This window comes from Anser brachyrhynchus (assembly GCF_964034855.1).
Source record: "Anser brachyrhynchus genome assembly, chromosome: 3".
NCBI lineage: Eukaryota > Metazoa > Chordata > Aves > Anseriformes > Anatidae > Anser > Anser brachyrhynchus.
Window position 1 is genome coordinate 29,514,318 of NC_137696.1, and position 15,341 is coordinate 29,529,658.

Sequence of the window (15,341 nt, forward strand, 5' to 3'; positions counted from 1 at the left end):
CATAAGCAACCGTTAAGAGCAGCAGACTGAAAGAAAGAAAACAAAAAACAAAACCCACCCACGGTGCGAGAGGAGAGAACACAGGTATTTGCAACCGCACCACAGGGTTTTGTACTCCACAACACCGCTTTGGTGATCACGGGGCTCAGCTTGGCTTTTCTGCCTGCCAAATTCAACTCCAATTTTTCTTTTAGAAAAAAAAAAAACAACTCTCTGGTAAAACTGATTGGTCAGGGGGGCTGAAGCGAGGGTTGTAAATAGCAGACAGAAAATATTTAGGTCACTCAGGAAAAAAAACACAGAACCCCAGCTCCTACCCCAGCAAGTTCAACTCTCATTCAACAATGTGCTTGTGCTGAAGAGGCTTTGCCTGCACCTCTCTTACCCAGGCTTATAAAATAGAGATCACCTTCATACTTGGGCACAGTTTTTTACCTAGATTAAATGAAAAAGTTGCCTTTCACAAAAGAAGGAGTTTGCATCAGAAAATTAAGTGAAACAATCCAATCCAAAGGTATTTATCACACCACCAATTTTTACTGAAGAGTGAGTCTTCCGCTATACAAGAATAGTGATAACTCTGGATTGGTTTTCTTTTTATACAGCGGAAACCTCACAACCTTGAATGACATCCTTTGTTTCTTGTTGGACAGAGAACTGAAACATAAAATTTCATACTACATGAACAACTTCAGCAGAACTCTTAGTAAAAGGGACTAAAAAGTTTAAAACATTTCTAAAATGCAACATCAAAAAGTGCATTAGGAATAAAATCCAGGTCCATTGAGTTGTCTCGCATGCAGCATCACTTATTCATTTTCTCCTGTAACAAAGAGGTGCACATTTTTCTTGGACTGGAGCATTTGAGCTGTGCGATCTATGCCAACCACTGCAGCCAATTTCTGAGCGTCATACTTGGAGTACAGCACAGTACAGGTCCATGTAGCATCCACTCCACTGTCTGTGGCCTTCATCATATTGCAAATCTCACTGTAGAAGTGGGAGTAGGTTGGTAACTCATAGAAAATGAGGTTCCTAATACCTTTTATTGTATACCTGTAGGAGAAAAAAAAAAGTAAAGTAACTTTGTTGGAACTTTGTACAAAGTGTGCATGTTAAAGTATCAATCCCATCTCCCTTCCTCCAATTTCCACTATCTTCAATGCACATCAGCTCAACTCTGCAAACCCTGCATCATGGGCTGGCGACTAAACTTGCCATGGGTGTGGAATTTAGGGAGGTCTAATGCTGCCCAGGCACTGTGACTTCCTCTAAAGTACAGCCCACTACCAATTTTGCAGTATTCAGCCTCTGTGGTTTAGATTCTAAGATAGTGAAGCCTGATCATACTGATACTCATGATTTTTTTATTTTTTTTTTTTTTAGATTTGCTAAAACGTCTTCTGCTAATAGCAAAACCTGTTCTATCAGGAGCTTCCGAACAGCTCCAGTCAGGATGCAGTAGATTTTTCCTTTGGCCTCAGCCTGCTATATTGAATTATTGAGCTAATTGCATAACCTTTTCCAGAATTCTATGTAGTTACAGTGGCTCAGATGAACACTAATAAAAGGCACAGTGAACCCCATTCTGCAGGATGTATCATCCTCTCCTGACATCAGTGGAACTTGGCAGCACATACCTTGCTGAATAAAGTCCTGTGCATACCAAAGCATTAGAAGCACTGCAAGGGACCATGGCAGCATGCAGAAATTTTTGAAGTAAACTGAGAAGCTCTTATATCACTCAAAGAACTCCTTAGAAAGATCCAACAGGTTCTAAAAGCAATACAGCCCATCTATGACTAAGGTCACTATACTTCCAAAACAGTACACATGCAACCCAGAGGAAAACTCAGGCCTCTTTTGTAAAAGTGGAATTCCCAATTCACCTTTTGTAAAAGTGGAAGCGCTCGGTGAGCAGTAAGAACTGCTTGTCTCCATTGAGAAAGAAGCGCCGTGCTCTGCAGATGCCACCCTTTTTAGTGTATTCACAAATGTGAGCAAAATTCAGGTCCTCTTTCTTGAAGTAATTTCGAAGACGCACATAGTCAAAATACGACGGAACATAAATGAGCGTGTGTGACATGATGGCATCGCGGTACTCGGGCAAAACCTTGTCGATGAAAAACTGAAACCTACGTTAAGAAAACATGCATGTTTTAATCAGAGTTAACAACTAGTTTCCAATGCTGATACAACCTCAGACAGGAATATCATCAGACACAACAGACTATGGAAGATTTTAACTACATTATTTCCTTCTTTAACTTCTTAGGATGTCTACACTTGTAGAAATAATGGTCTAAAGCTTCATCACGGCTATACGGGTATGGTACAGACTGGTAATGCTTTCCAATGTTTTCTTCTCCAGTGCCTTTGACAAGAATTTCCATATTCCCCTAAAGCTCTGCAGAGCCCAGCCCACGTCAGAAGACTAATGAAGGCGCACTTCTATTGTGAAATCCCCCTGGCCCTACGCTCTGCAGGAAGCAATACGCTCAACTAAATCTGAAGTTGTGGTCACGAGGGCACAGCAAAATGGTCTGGAACACCGAGTACCTTGTATCTATCACGGAAGTTAAGTTTTCAGCTTCTATCCTCCGAAAAACATGAGGGAGCTGGACCACAACACGGCTAATGGAGCCAATGAGCGGTACGTTGCGGACAGCCACCTGCGGGAACAAAGCAGGATGCTCAGGGAAGCAGCATCTCAACGCGGCCACACCCCAGCCAGACTTCTGCTAGTAATTCACATCTGCAAGCAGCGTGCAAGGCTGATTTTAAGAAAGCTCCAATACCAAAATACATTCACATACACGTAACAGAGCTGTTAAATATGTACGACAGCTGCTTATGTCCTGCCTTTCTATGATTTAAGATGGATAACTCAGATTTTTATTTTTCCTGTTTCTTTCAAATAGCTGCTTGTGCTTCTTATGTAGTAAGAATCATAAAAAAGGAAGATGTTCAACCCTTGATCTGACAACAAAATAAATAAAACGAGATAACTTACCTGCATCAAATTAAGAAAAAATAAAATCTGACTTTGAACATGAAACAAAAGGATCAAGTACTGCTGCAAGAAGAGCATCTTTTTATGGCTTCGGCACAGCATTAGATATTGTCATGCAGCATCATGCAGACTCAGACTGAAACAATTTGATAACGGAATTACTGACACACAGATTTTTACAACTAAGATACAGTTTTTCCACACATTGGGTTTTCCTCTTCCTCTCCCCCTCCATTATGCGTAAAGAAGTCTTGAGCTCATCTGTGAACTCACCTGCCCCGTATAATTGAAGCAGTGTTTGTTGAAGATGGAGTTAATCTGGGGATCTTGAAGAGCACTGAACAGCAGCGTCTGACGGTAGTACTTGGACCAGTTGTTGAGACTCAGCATTCGCACTCGGGAAAAGTCTACCCCATGGGAATCCAAAGGCAGCAGGTTAATGTGCTTCATCAGGTGCTACACAGGGACAGAAACACATCACTGCAGACCGATATCACTGCACCCAGACTGCAAGAGCCTTAACTGCAGCAAGAAGTGGGCAGGGATGAGCAAGAAAGCACAGAATTTAACAGTAGTGATCTCCCAAGACACGACTGTTTGGAATTTATTGACCATATCAAGAGTAATTTAACAATTTCACTCCACGGAACTTAGAAATACCATCTCTTAAGTCATCCGTAACAGCAGCCTTTGCTGCTTCTCCCACGGGGCACGTCTAATGGGTCTGTCTGTCTGTTTGTACCGATGTCAATGGGCCCAAGGTTTCTGAGCCAGAAACAGCCCAACTGCAGTCTCCGCTGCATTCAGCGCCAGCCTGGGTTCAAGTCATGAAATTCACCTCAGTTTGGCCTCACTGAATGATGCTTCGGACCAGTATTGCTGCTGCTGCATGGCAGGCAGCTGCACCCAAAGGCAAAAGAGGTAACAGGCTCCAGGACACATTTCGTGAGTATCGTGTAGGCTCCTGGGCCTCGCCAGGAAGCAAGATGCCTTCTGGGCTCATTCAAAACGTACAGTAACATCACGCTGTTGCAATGTCAGGCCAAAAAACCTCAAAGGTGCTTCCATGTGAAACAAACAAACAAAAAAAACCCTCAACCTTTCAATCTTGAAAACTTTTATTAACCAAAAGCCATAAAGTATGGGTACTAGCACAAACTAACCACAATCCTACAGCTATATTTTCGCTATCCATACAGGAAAAGCTTTAGACTGCTTAACTTTGGACACGACTAATGGTTAATATTTCTGCAGTCAGCGGAGACAAGCACCAGTACCCATTGCTTTCTGGAGGAACCTCAATTAGATTGTATGAATTCCTCACACGGCTGCAGTCTGACAGACACCGGGCAGTCAGACAACTGGCAGATTTTCTCCCAGATGTGATTGAAGGAATCATCATTATTGCATCCTGCAAGATAATTAAAACTCCCCAAAACAAACGAGCAAAAAACCTTTGATGACACACACCACTAAAGCACCAGATACTAAGGTTTACAGAGAACAATTACTGAATGCTACCAAAAGCTGTAGGAAAATCATTCGTAGTATAAGAAAAATAAATATCAGGGTGGAGGAGAGAAAAGGAACAAGCATACATGTCTAGTTAGAAAAAAAAAAGTAAAACTGTTCATTGTTAAAAATAAGTTGTAATTAGACTAATAAGACAGTGCAACTGAAAAAAAATATGGAAAACGCACCAGAACATGTTCCCAATTCTGCATCAGGTAAATATCTGCTTGATCAATTATGAGCATTTCTATCGATGACAGAAAATCGAAGTCTCTCTTCTTCTCCCCCTCTGCGCCAATGACAGTCCTCATACCCAGGGGAGAGGCAATGATGATGTCCGATGAGTAAAATGGTGCATACAATCTCATACTCTTCTGCAGAATCGCAACCCCTGTCCGACAACAAACAGACATTTTCTTAGTCAAGGTCAATTATCAACTGTTTTCTTCCCGAAGGCTCTGGAACAGTAACTCCTACGTTCCTTCTCCCTTAGCACATGCTAGTGATTAGAGCTGGACAAATCAATCTGGCTGAAACTCTTTCCCTGAAAATGTGCTTATCCACCCCACCCCCATTCCACAAGCCTTCGGCAGATTTTCATGAAGTTCTGCAAACTCTTTCAGAAGTTCTTTTTTTTTTTTCCTCCAGATTTTTCTTAGCTTGAACAACATTTTTGAACTGAAACATATTTCTCCTGATTTTCTGTTATAAAAAAAAATGAGGGAAGAGTGGGCTAAAAAGACTGAGAAACGCAAAAGTAGAAATGATTAACTGTTCCCTTTACCCTAAACTCTGGGCTTCAGTCTCTGCCATTACGTGCTATAGTAAGAGTTACCTTAATCTGTCATGAAAGATTCGGCATGGACCTCTTGACTATAGGCTGCTTTCATTCACAGGACCACTTCAGTTGCTACTAAAATGCCAAGGAAAAGGCTCAGCACCTTACAGAGGCTGAAAGCACAGTCTCGCACTACTGCCAGGTACCTGGCTTCTCAAAATGCACGCTGCAGTGTGCAGGGCACATCAGCTCCTGCATCGCCTCTCATGCTACAGAGGGGAAAAGGAAGGAATCAAAGAAGTCTATTACTTATGCCATAGCTACTGGGCAACATACAGTTTTCTGATCTTAAAATCCAGGTTTGAACCGTGTTCAAATGGTTCAACTAGAGGCTGCCCAGCGCAGGTGTCTCTTCAGCTTCTCTCCCTATCTGCGTGACGACAGCGACCACAGCCACAGCTGAAGGCTCTTTAAAACGCGCTCAAGAATTCCACACAGATATCTTTAGGGACCTCTCCTGCTATCTATTTTAACCTGACGATAAAATGAAATAAAAGGCACAACTGGTTGAATTTCCAGGAAGAAAGCACCACTCTTCCCCAAAACATGTCATCATATACACAGTTTAACAACTGTAAGTCATCTTTGGTTTAAAGATGTGAAAGGGTGGGTTTTAGTAAGGCATAACAAACACGATTTAAATTACATCTTAGCGCTGAAGTAACAGGGTGTGAAGCACACTAAGAAAGAATAATTATGCTGCTTCTGTGATTTGCTTCTGCTTGAAGAAACTTTCAGTGCTGTTACTTGCATTTCTTCACACCTAGTAAGTGGATCAAACAGGCTGTAGTACAGCAGAGGGTTGAAAGGAAAATTATTTTGCTACAAAAAGTAAGATGTTCTCAGCAAGCTAGATATTCACTGGGGAAGCAAGTAGTTCCCACTCAGTCTTTCTTGCATCTTCCACTATATCATTAAATCTCTTGGGATGCCAATTTATCTTTCAAGGGGCAATAATTTCAAGAGCCTCTTATCTGTCAAGCTAAGTTAGAAAAACTGCCTACTCACTGTGGCAGCTCCAGGAACTGAACTAATTCTCTGCACGCTGAGTTACTACAACAGCATGACATTACATTATGAAATAGTCTTAAATTTGCTGCTTGTCCAACAGTCCTACTTGCTGGCCATCCCTTTGCATTCATGAAGACCATGTGCAATAGAGCAGAGAACTGCTTTGCTTAGTACTGAGCTTTAATTTTGTTCCCACTATTACTGATTTAAAGATAAATTGCAAATAACTGCTAACTTGAGATGATTTTTTTAAAAATAAAATGAAAGATTTTGCTGCATAAGTCAAGACTATCCTCTTTATAATGAGGTGTGGGCAACCCTGCCGCAATAAAACAATCAGTGCATTTTAAGTGACTCTGAACTTGATGTGAAAATCATTACTTCTGCTTTTTCTCTTCCTTTTTTGTGGTAAGGCACAGAATATTTTCAGAAATATTCAAGTTGCTGATACAAAAACCAGCATAAATACCTCAGAATCTCAAGTCCTACCAGCCCTGATGGCTCCCAGACATTTAGCAAACACTTGTTAGATTACCTCCCCCTGCTTTACAAGCTAAAGCCGTCCGTTCTGTAGGTCATTACCAATTCTGAAATGGTCATCGATGTTGCCAGCGAAGACAGCTTCGTAATCTTCAGGTCTTTTCAGGTTGGGGGGCTTCTCTTCTGGGTCAAAGCCAAACTCTCCCTTGAAGCGCTTTTTATTACTTACATCTATTTTTCTTTTGTCATTCACTTCAAGAAGACTGATGAGAATGTGCACAATTCTCAAAGCACATTCCCGGAAGGGCACTATCATCAGCACCTGCACAGATCAACAGTTACAACAGAACAACTCATAAAACATGTAATTATTTTGACTTTGATCTGCCCCCACTGGGCTTCCCAACAGTCAAAACAAAACCTCAGCCTCCTTCCAGGGTACAATCACCAACCATCTCTGCCTACGTGACAAAACCTGATCTGACAGACAGGTCTGTGCCCTCAAGTCAAGGCACACACATCCACGCTGAAAGAGGCCCCTAGCTTGTGACTTCCTTATGGCATGTCACCAGTTAGCTTCTCTGAGGAAAGGCAGGCCCAGATGGGTCCACACGGAAGCAGAACGAGCCAAAATTCTGACATGCAGCAAGGAGAGAGGATGTGCTGGGACGCAGCGTGCTTGTGGACACGGACTGGCCAGCAGAGCAGTGCGGTTCTCCGTCTCACACAGAGGGTGTGATTACAGGGGATGGTTAAACACGTTCTCCTGTTCTCTCAACCCCTCTTTGGGTTTTGTTTGAGTCCAGCTCTGCAGATTGCGATGGGCACAGAAACAGGCTGGCTGAAACTTGTGCTCGCTGCTTCTCCCGAGGTATTTGCCCCACAGACGACTTCCAGGCATGGCCAAGGGCTGCAGAAAGGCACATGCCTAGGAACCCATCACGTAACAGGGCAGCAGGACATTTACACAGCCGGACCAAGCACCCAGGGTGGGCAGGGGAATCACATGTACGAAGCTCTCTTACCTTAGGCCTGGTGAGCCCCTGGTCCCTGTAGTCATCGCTGTCCGTCCCTGGCTTCTGGTCTCTCTTCTTGGCGTTGTTGCTGAGCACCTGGGCATTCGCCTTCAGGACGTGGTTCAAGGCATGCAAGCAGTACGCATGCCGGATTTCTTCTCCATTCGTTAAAGCCTTTCTTTCTGGATAGAACAAGTCCTTGTAGGCATTCATAATAGAGAAGAGCTCTCTTTGTAAGGGGGTAAAAGAGGGATCGCTCGGTTTGGTCGTTGGCGACAGGAACTGTTTATTCACTTTTGGCCACGTGGATTCTAAAGGCTTATGAAGATGAAGCTGCTTCACATCAAATTCTTTGTCTGGTTTTAAAGTTGTATGTTTCTCCAAAGTGGAAGAAAAAGTTAACTGACCCAGCCTTGGCCACTGAAGGAAAAAAATATAGAGACAGATAGATTAAAAAAAAGGAAGAGTCAAATATACCAAACTTAGTACAGCTAAAAGCACAGAGGTACATCACCACAACTGATAGTTTAATCAGGTTCATGAAATTTGAGAAACTACTTTCCTCATAATACAAGCTGACACCTTTTTTTCCCCAACAAGCAATCTCTTCCTTAGTACCTACCACAGAAAATAACAATAAACTTGAGCTCACTAGACCTGGATGTATTTTGCAGTGACGTGGCTACAACTGTCCTCATTTTGCCAATGAGAAAACTGAGGAAGAGGAAGGATGTCATTTCTGCCAACCCTGGAGCTCAACCATGTTTACAGATCAGCCACGCTGAGGTACGCACGGCTTTTAAAGGGTGAAACCTTTCAGTGCATCAGGGGAAAACTCTAAGCCTCCTGCCACACAAGTTGTCCCATTCTGTTCCCATAACGTTGCTACACCCAATTAAGCAAAGATACATCATATATTGCTTGAGGTGGCACTGGTATTTTTGGCTACCATATTCAAAAAATTTTTTTTAAAGTCACAGCTTGCTCTCTGACTGACTAACTGTTGGATCTCTTCCAGCAAATGTCACCCAGCATATGGCTGACCAGAATGCAGGGCAACCCTCCAAAACGAAATCAGATGTGAAAAAGTTAAGAAGCAAAGGTTTGTCTAAAAATGACTATTTTGAAAACCAGTATTCTGTTTCAAGCACCGAGGCTGTTTTCTGGTACTGTCATTCACACGTTACTTCCAGTATTAACAAACGGGTTAAAACCCACCTTTACCTGCTTGTGAATGTGTATGGAGGTACAAGGGTCTTGAACAAGAACATGAAGGGGCATCACAAGTACGTTTGAGACTGTAAAGGGTCACCTCACAAATTCAGTTGCAGAGCACGTCTCTGGCATCCCGCTGTTACCATGCGGAGACCAGTCCTGTTTCCACCCAGCGCCACGAGTACACACCTCTGATCTCAGGATTATAAACTAAACTCTAAAGCTCTTTTTTCAGACGTGTCACCATGCATTGATATAACAGCAGACTTTATATTTCAACTCATGCCCAGCATTAAGTAAAGAACAAAACACTTCAGCAACAATGCTGTGACAAAACCTTGACAATTCCAGAGCCAACAATAATACAAATCTACTGCACTTGTATACAACACGTTATTTTTACCTCAGCATCTTTAGGAGCTTTGAATTGCTACAGGACAACGTTACCTTGATTTGACTTGAAGTTTTAGAAAGCGTAGACATTTTTTCTACTTCTTTTTCTTCAAGTTCTTTGTCCATGTGCTGTTTAAATGGATCTATGTGTAACAACAACAACAACAACGAGTCCTGAGAACTGTTGTAGCTGATACCAGAATCAAGTTTCAGAACGGATTTGCAAATGACACGAACAGTTTCTGTGCTGGCCAACACCACAGCTAAAACTAGTTATTTCAAAGCACCAGGAGATGCGAAAAAGGATGTCAAATTCTCTCTACAAAAACACAGAGAACAGATTTGACAGATTGCCTAAACAAAAAAAAAGGGGGGGGGAGCAGAGAAAGAAGACGAAGCACTTATGGAAGCACTAGAACTTTCAGTCACAAAACAAATGTTGGACAGGAAAGCAATATGTAGAAGAAAAGACTGTGGCAATTTTCTGCTTGAGGCTCTGACACCGATAAACATCAGTTAGCATTTATGCTCCTTGCAGGTGAAATAGGCTGTCAACAGCCAAGACCCAAGTGAGCTTACGGCCGAGGGCTCTGCATCTCTGGGCAGTGATAGGAACACACTGTGATAAAGCAGAGAAAAGAGGAGGCGATCTGGGTGAAGGAAGGCAAAAATTGCCAAAAGTGAATAAAAGTACGATTTATCTAATCAGCGTTTCTTTTCAGAAAGGAGAGGGAGGCAGGGGACTGTAACATCGTATTACATGCAAAGACACAGGTATGCACAATTAACAAGCAAAGCTTATTTTGAAAACCAAACCCCACATACTGCTTGCAGCGCAGTAGCACTCACTGCATGAGGAAGAGCAATCAGAGGACACTAGTGCTTGCCAAAGGGTATCTAGCCCAAGTTACCCAGCAAAAGTCAAGGCATTTGCTACTCAGGACATACTGCTGTCGAATATATCTTCCCAGCAAAGCAATAGAAGGGCTATCATTTAATTGTAATAGGGGCTCTCTCTTCAGTGAGTTTTACCAATTCCCCCGTTTGTCAAATTAAGAAGAGGAATGACAACAAAGCATTCTCAGGAATTGTAGTGACCCCAGGACCTGAGGAGAAATTCATTCACTTTCTGCTATCTTAGATGTATAAGATCTTCTGTAACAGATTATAAAGCCACTCCCGAGCTACAGCAACCCACTGAAAAGTAGTGCATCATTTATAGGTTGAAGAAAGCTGTTAGGATACTTGGCATGCAGTTGGAGAGCTGTGGTTCTCATTAAAATGCAACGCCAACGGCCTAAGTAATATTCTCATGGTAACAAGAAGGAGCTGTTTCTTCTATCACACGGCCCTTTGATGCTTCCCCACATTTCATGTACCAGCTAGGCTGCCTCCCAGATCTAATGTCAGCTGCTGCTCTAAGATGACAAGCCAGCATCACTAGGGATGCTACAAACATATTCCCCTCTCTCAAACTACGCCATCTGATATTAAAACCGCAGAGCATGAAATATGAATAGGAGCTCTGCAAGTGCCAACGTGTGGCATATCACTGAAATATCACACACCCGTGCACACAGCTATTTGTATTACACATGGTGGGATGACTCCAACACCGGAGCTCAGCCTTCACCCATGGGCGCACTGCGGCACCGAGACGCTGGGCTGCGCCCTCAGAAGGCACCACACAGATGCTGTGGATGCCTCGTGTCTTCCTGATCCTGGGGTAGTCAGACTGCTCTGCACAACCTTCAAAATCCAAGAGCCCTGAGCAGTTGTCTAAGTTACTGTAGCTGCCCCAGGCTCCTCACCTCTAACTCCACCCAGCTGTGAAGGATCCTCTCACTGGTCAGTTTTGTGACCACCTCCAGCACCGCCCGTGCCAAGAATACATTCCATATTCAAGTGCAGGCTTGCAGGACCCTTTACATTGCACTAGCTTTTTTAACTACCATTAACATGTTAGAAGAAGACAACCCCCTCCACGCACATTTCTAGTTCCTGGTATTTCAGGCTTTACAAGTCACAGCAGAAACAAATCCAAATCCCTGTCCACAGGCGCTGCAGGAAACGAGAGGCTCATCTGCGTGCCTGCATCAGCTTTAAGTGTCCCTTATGCAAGGGGCTCACACGTGGGCAACACAATAAATCACGTAGCCAGAGAACTCAGAAGCTATATAGCATCTCATTAAGGAATTTGATAATTTACACGGTACAGATGCTCCTCAAGAGGCAGATCACTAAGCAAAGCATACTACGTTTTACCTTGTGAAAAGGCTTGTGAAGAATTGCTCTCTTTCTTGTCCGCATCGCAATCTCCACTCTCCTCTTCCATGAAATTGGTTTCCAAGCTAAATTCAGATTCATGTTTCACATCGGTAAACTCCTCAATTGCTCCATGACTTAGGTCACAAGAGGCATCCACGCCATCATCCTGCTCCTCACCAAGTGCCTCTTCTGCTGTGTCTTTAGCCGTGACTTGTTAGAGAGAGAAACAGGTTATAATCTTCTGGAAAAGTTATTACTGATTGCTACCTCTGGCTGGCTACGTTGTTCACTTGGAGACAAACTTTTTCTCCAAATACTGTATGCAAAAAGATAAAAAAGGGCTTTGTGTTTTACATTTTGGAAAAAAGAAATAACCTTTGGCTGGCTAGCATGCCAAATGTTAAATAATAGAAAACATGTTTCCCCAGAGAAAATATAAGGAATAACCTATTCAGAAAGCACAGGTTTTAGTTTCTGATTACCTAAAACAACTGAAAATAAAAAAAATTGACTCCTTCTCTCAGAATTTCTTTGCAGACTTCATGAATGAGGCTGCCTCGTCATAAGGGAGGAGGTTTCCTTGTATTTTAAATATACTTTCCTCTGCTGTGAGGCAAACCTTTCTCTCCTCGCAGTGGCAGCAGCCAAACCAGATGCTGTGTGAGAGAACAGCTTGCGTCTCCCAGCGAGTGGGTGAGAACCCCTGGTATGCTGCTCCATGTGGATTTCCCCTGTGCTGCCGCACAAACAACATCTGAGGACGAAGCAGCGGGCTGCCTGCCGGAAAATGAGCAGAGCTACCCTCCGCCCCGCAAAACCCTCCGGCAGCTGCTGCTCCCACCCACAAAGAGGCAATGGAGCAACAGAGCCCCCCAGCCAGCAGAGCACCCAGCCAACCAGCAGGATCCTGGCTAAGAACAGGCATTACTCAAACCTTCTAACTGAAGCAACGTTTACCAGAGTAAGGGAAAAGGCAACCTACCTTCTTCCTGGGCTGGTACTTCATCCTTGTCTTCTTCACCACCGTCTGCTTCTTCGGGCTCCTGGGAGCCTTCGCTGCCCAACTCTATCTCGCTCTCCCCAGCCTCTTCCGATTCACTTTCGTCTTCCTCGTCCTCACTCTCAGACTCAGGAGAGGTCTTCAGGGTAGCCAGTAGCTTGTGATACACAGGGACGGGTTCCACTTCAATCTCTGAATCGCTTTCTGCGCTTGATTTATCAGAATTGTCAGACTAAAAGTGAAAACAGTAACACTCTATTATGCAGCACATGAACACGCTCACCTCTAGTTCCCATGCTACACTTTCCTCTTCCCATTCTATCCCTATGCAGATGCAGCGGGACTTATCAAAAATCTCCATTTTATGTAAATAGTTACGCTGGACACCTCCATCTAGATTTTGAAAGCATCTTGGTAGACCTAGGCCCTAGTACCTCATTCTGCACTGATTTGAGTCTGAGCATCTCAAAATTTGGTTCTTTTAGGCTCAGCTGAGTCAGTACATTTGTTCTCCGCAGACAAACTGGCCCTGGATTTTCCTAGGAAAACCATGCACACAACAAAAATTGTAGAAGGGCACACATACAAGCAGAAAATGCTTCCACCTTTCAGGGAAGTAAGTGAAATAACCTTCAGCTGACAGAAGTCCACCAAGGAGTTGGTCGGGTTTGGCTCAGCGCTAAGCTCGAAGCTTCAAACAAGCTAGACTCTAAGAGCCAGTTCTGCCCCAGGCTTGTACAAACCAACCACAACATGCCTGGTTATAGTCAGAATTACAGTGAAACCAGGAGTACAAGCAAAGAACCATTTGCTTCTTTTTTATGTTCTTTCAGCCCAAGGTGAACACTCAGTATATACAACATTAATGCATTAAGTGCTTAAGGAAACAAGTGGACAATGTAACTAATTATTTTTCCAGACTGAAACTCTGAATTCTTTAATTAATCGGACAATAAAGGAAGTTAACCGAAAGAAAACTAAAGCATTGGCAATTTGAAGAAGGGGAACGAGCATGAACATATTTCTTCATTCAACAGAGAACAAAACATCTCATCCCCTAACTCACGCACCACTAACTTTATTAGTATTATTAAAACAACTTACAGCATCATTTACTTTTCACCATGATTAAGTAACGTGAAGAAAAACAGAACCAACCAAGAATAGCAATATTATATCCTGCTTCTTCTGATGTCTCACGTTATGGGTTTGACACCACAGAGAACAATTCAGAGGCATACAAAAATCATTCATTTCTTCCTCCTAAGAAGCAAGTTTTCTAAAACAGAACAACTGGATCAGCCTGAACAATGCAAAATGCTCAGCGTTTCAGTTCACTGAACTATACAAAGATGCAAGTGAGGAAGAAACAAAAATAGATTACCAGTTCACAGATCTGAGTTGCTTCTGGTCTTCCAGAAACCCTGAAAAAAAATAAAAGGATTGAAGTATTTTACTCTGTCAATGATACTATGCACAGGATAAAAACAGATGAGGGGGAGAAGAAACTGTTGAATCACACGAGTCTTAGAGAAGTTAAGAGAAAGCTTAAAACCAAAGCATCACACCATTGTCCCTAAGAAAGCAGACTCAGTGCTCACCCTGAGAGGTTTCTCTCTCAGCTGATGCTACGGCCTATAAATGAAGCCTGAGTATAAATGATCAAAAAGAGAAATATTTTAAAGCAGAATCTGGCTTTAAACAGAAGGCTGTTTATTATATACACACCCACAAGGGTATAAACACTGGAAAAGCTCCGCCTAAAGTGAAGAACTTCCTGCAGGACAACCTGTACCTGGCAAGACTCGGAAGGAAATTCGCTCCTCTCTTCTCAGAGGAGAAAGGCCAGGTCAGAGCTACCTGGAAGGAAGGGCTGCAGGAAAACTTTTAAAGGATCACAGAAGTTAGGCAAGAGTGAGGGATCACAAGAGCTGACAAGGACGAAGTTTAGCTTAGAATACTGATGAGTTCACACTGATAAGGGTGACTGTTCAGCTGGAGGAGCAGATGCAGCAGGCAACACTTGAGGTTTGGGTTTACCAAGAGCATCCCCTGGCTGCTGCCTCACCCAGAACTCAGGCACCAAACCTGCTCGGCGTTTTTTAAAGGCCCTTCGTACAACACAGCCGACCAGGGCAAGAGCCTACCTGCTGCGCTAAATACCGATCTACCAAGCAGGGAAGAAGACGCCTGCCACGGGAAGCCGAGCGCAGCGCTGGTGACCGCCGCCGAGCAGAGCGCACCCTGCGGGCGCTGCCTTTCCCGGCTGCCTACAGGAGGGCTCCGCCGCGCCTCTCCAGCCTTCCCCTCGCCTTTCGGGACCCCCAGCCGCCCCGGGGGCACTCACTTGTCGTAGAAGGGGTGCTCCTCCCCGAACTCCTTCAGGTGCTTCTTCTGCCTCTTGCTCAGGCCGAGCACCGCCGCCCTCCCGCCGCTGCCGCGCTTCCCCATGCCGCCCTCCCGCCCGCCTTTACGGCCCGGCCGTCAGGCGCCGCCGTCGCGCTGCCGGCCTCGCCCCCGGTGCGCAGCGCCCGGCTGGGGGAAAGCCCTGCCCCAGCTCGGCGGAGGAGGAGGAGGAGGAGAGCCGGGAGAAGG

General features: G+C 44.0%; 1 protein-coding gene across 2 annotated transcripts; it reads right to left on the bottom strand.

The window, feature by feature from the left end:
• Window positions 1-515: 515 nt before the first annotated feature.
• On the bottom strand, window positions 516-15,252 carry UTP25 (UTP25 small subunit processome component). Of its 2 annotated transcripts, none has more exons than XM_080585758.1 (12): window positions 15,094-15,252; window positions 14,131-14,170; window positions 12,748-12,978; window positions 11,744-11,912; window positions 9,533-9,621; window positions 7,880-8,290; window positions 6,957-7,176; window positions 4,714-4,916; window positions 3,287-3,469; window positions 2,560-2,672; window positions 1,890-2,135; window positions 516-1,056 (listed from the first exon to the last, which is right to left on the bottom strand). In XM_080585758.1, exons 1-12 carry the CDS (start codon window positions 15,195-15,197, stop codon window positions 810-812), a joined length of 2,256 nt encoding a protein of 751 aa, XP_080441884.1. In that variant the 5' UTR covers window positions 15,198-15,252; the 3' UTR covers window positions 516-809. The 2 variants fall into 2 exon arrangements, with proteins under 2 accessions (XP_080441884.1, XP_080441883.1); XM_080585757.1 differs by having other exon boundaries at window positions 11,744-11,956; window positions 12,729-12,978; window positions 15,094-15,251.
• Window positions 15,253-15,341: the final 89 nt, after the last annotated feature.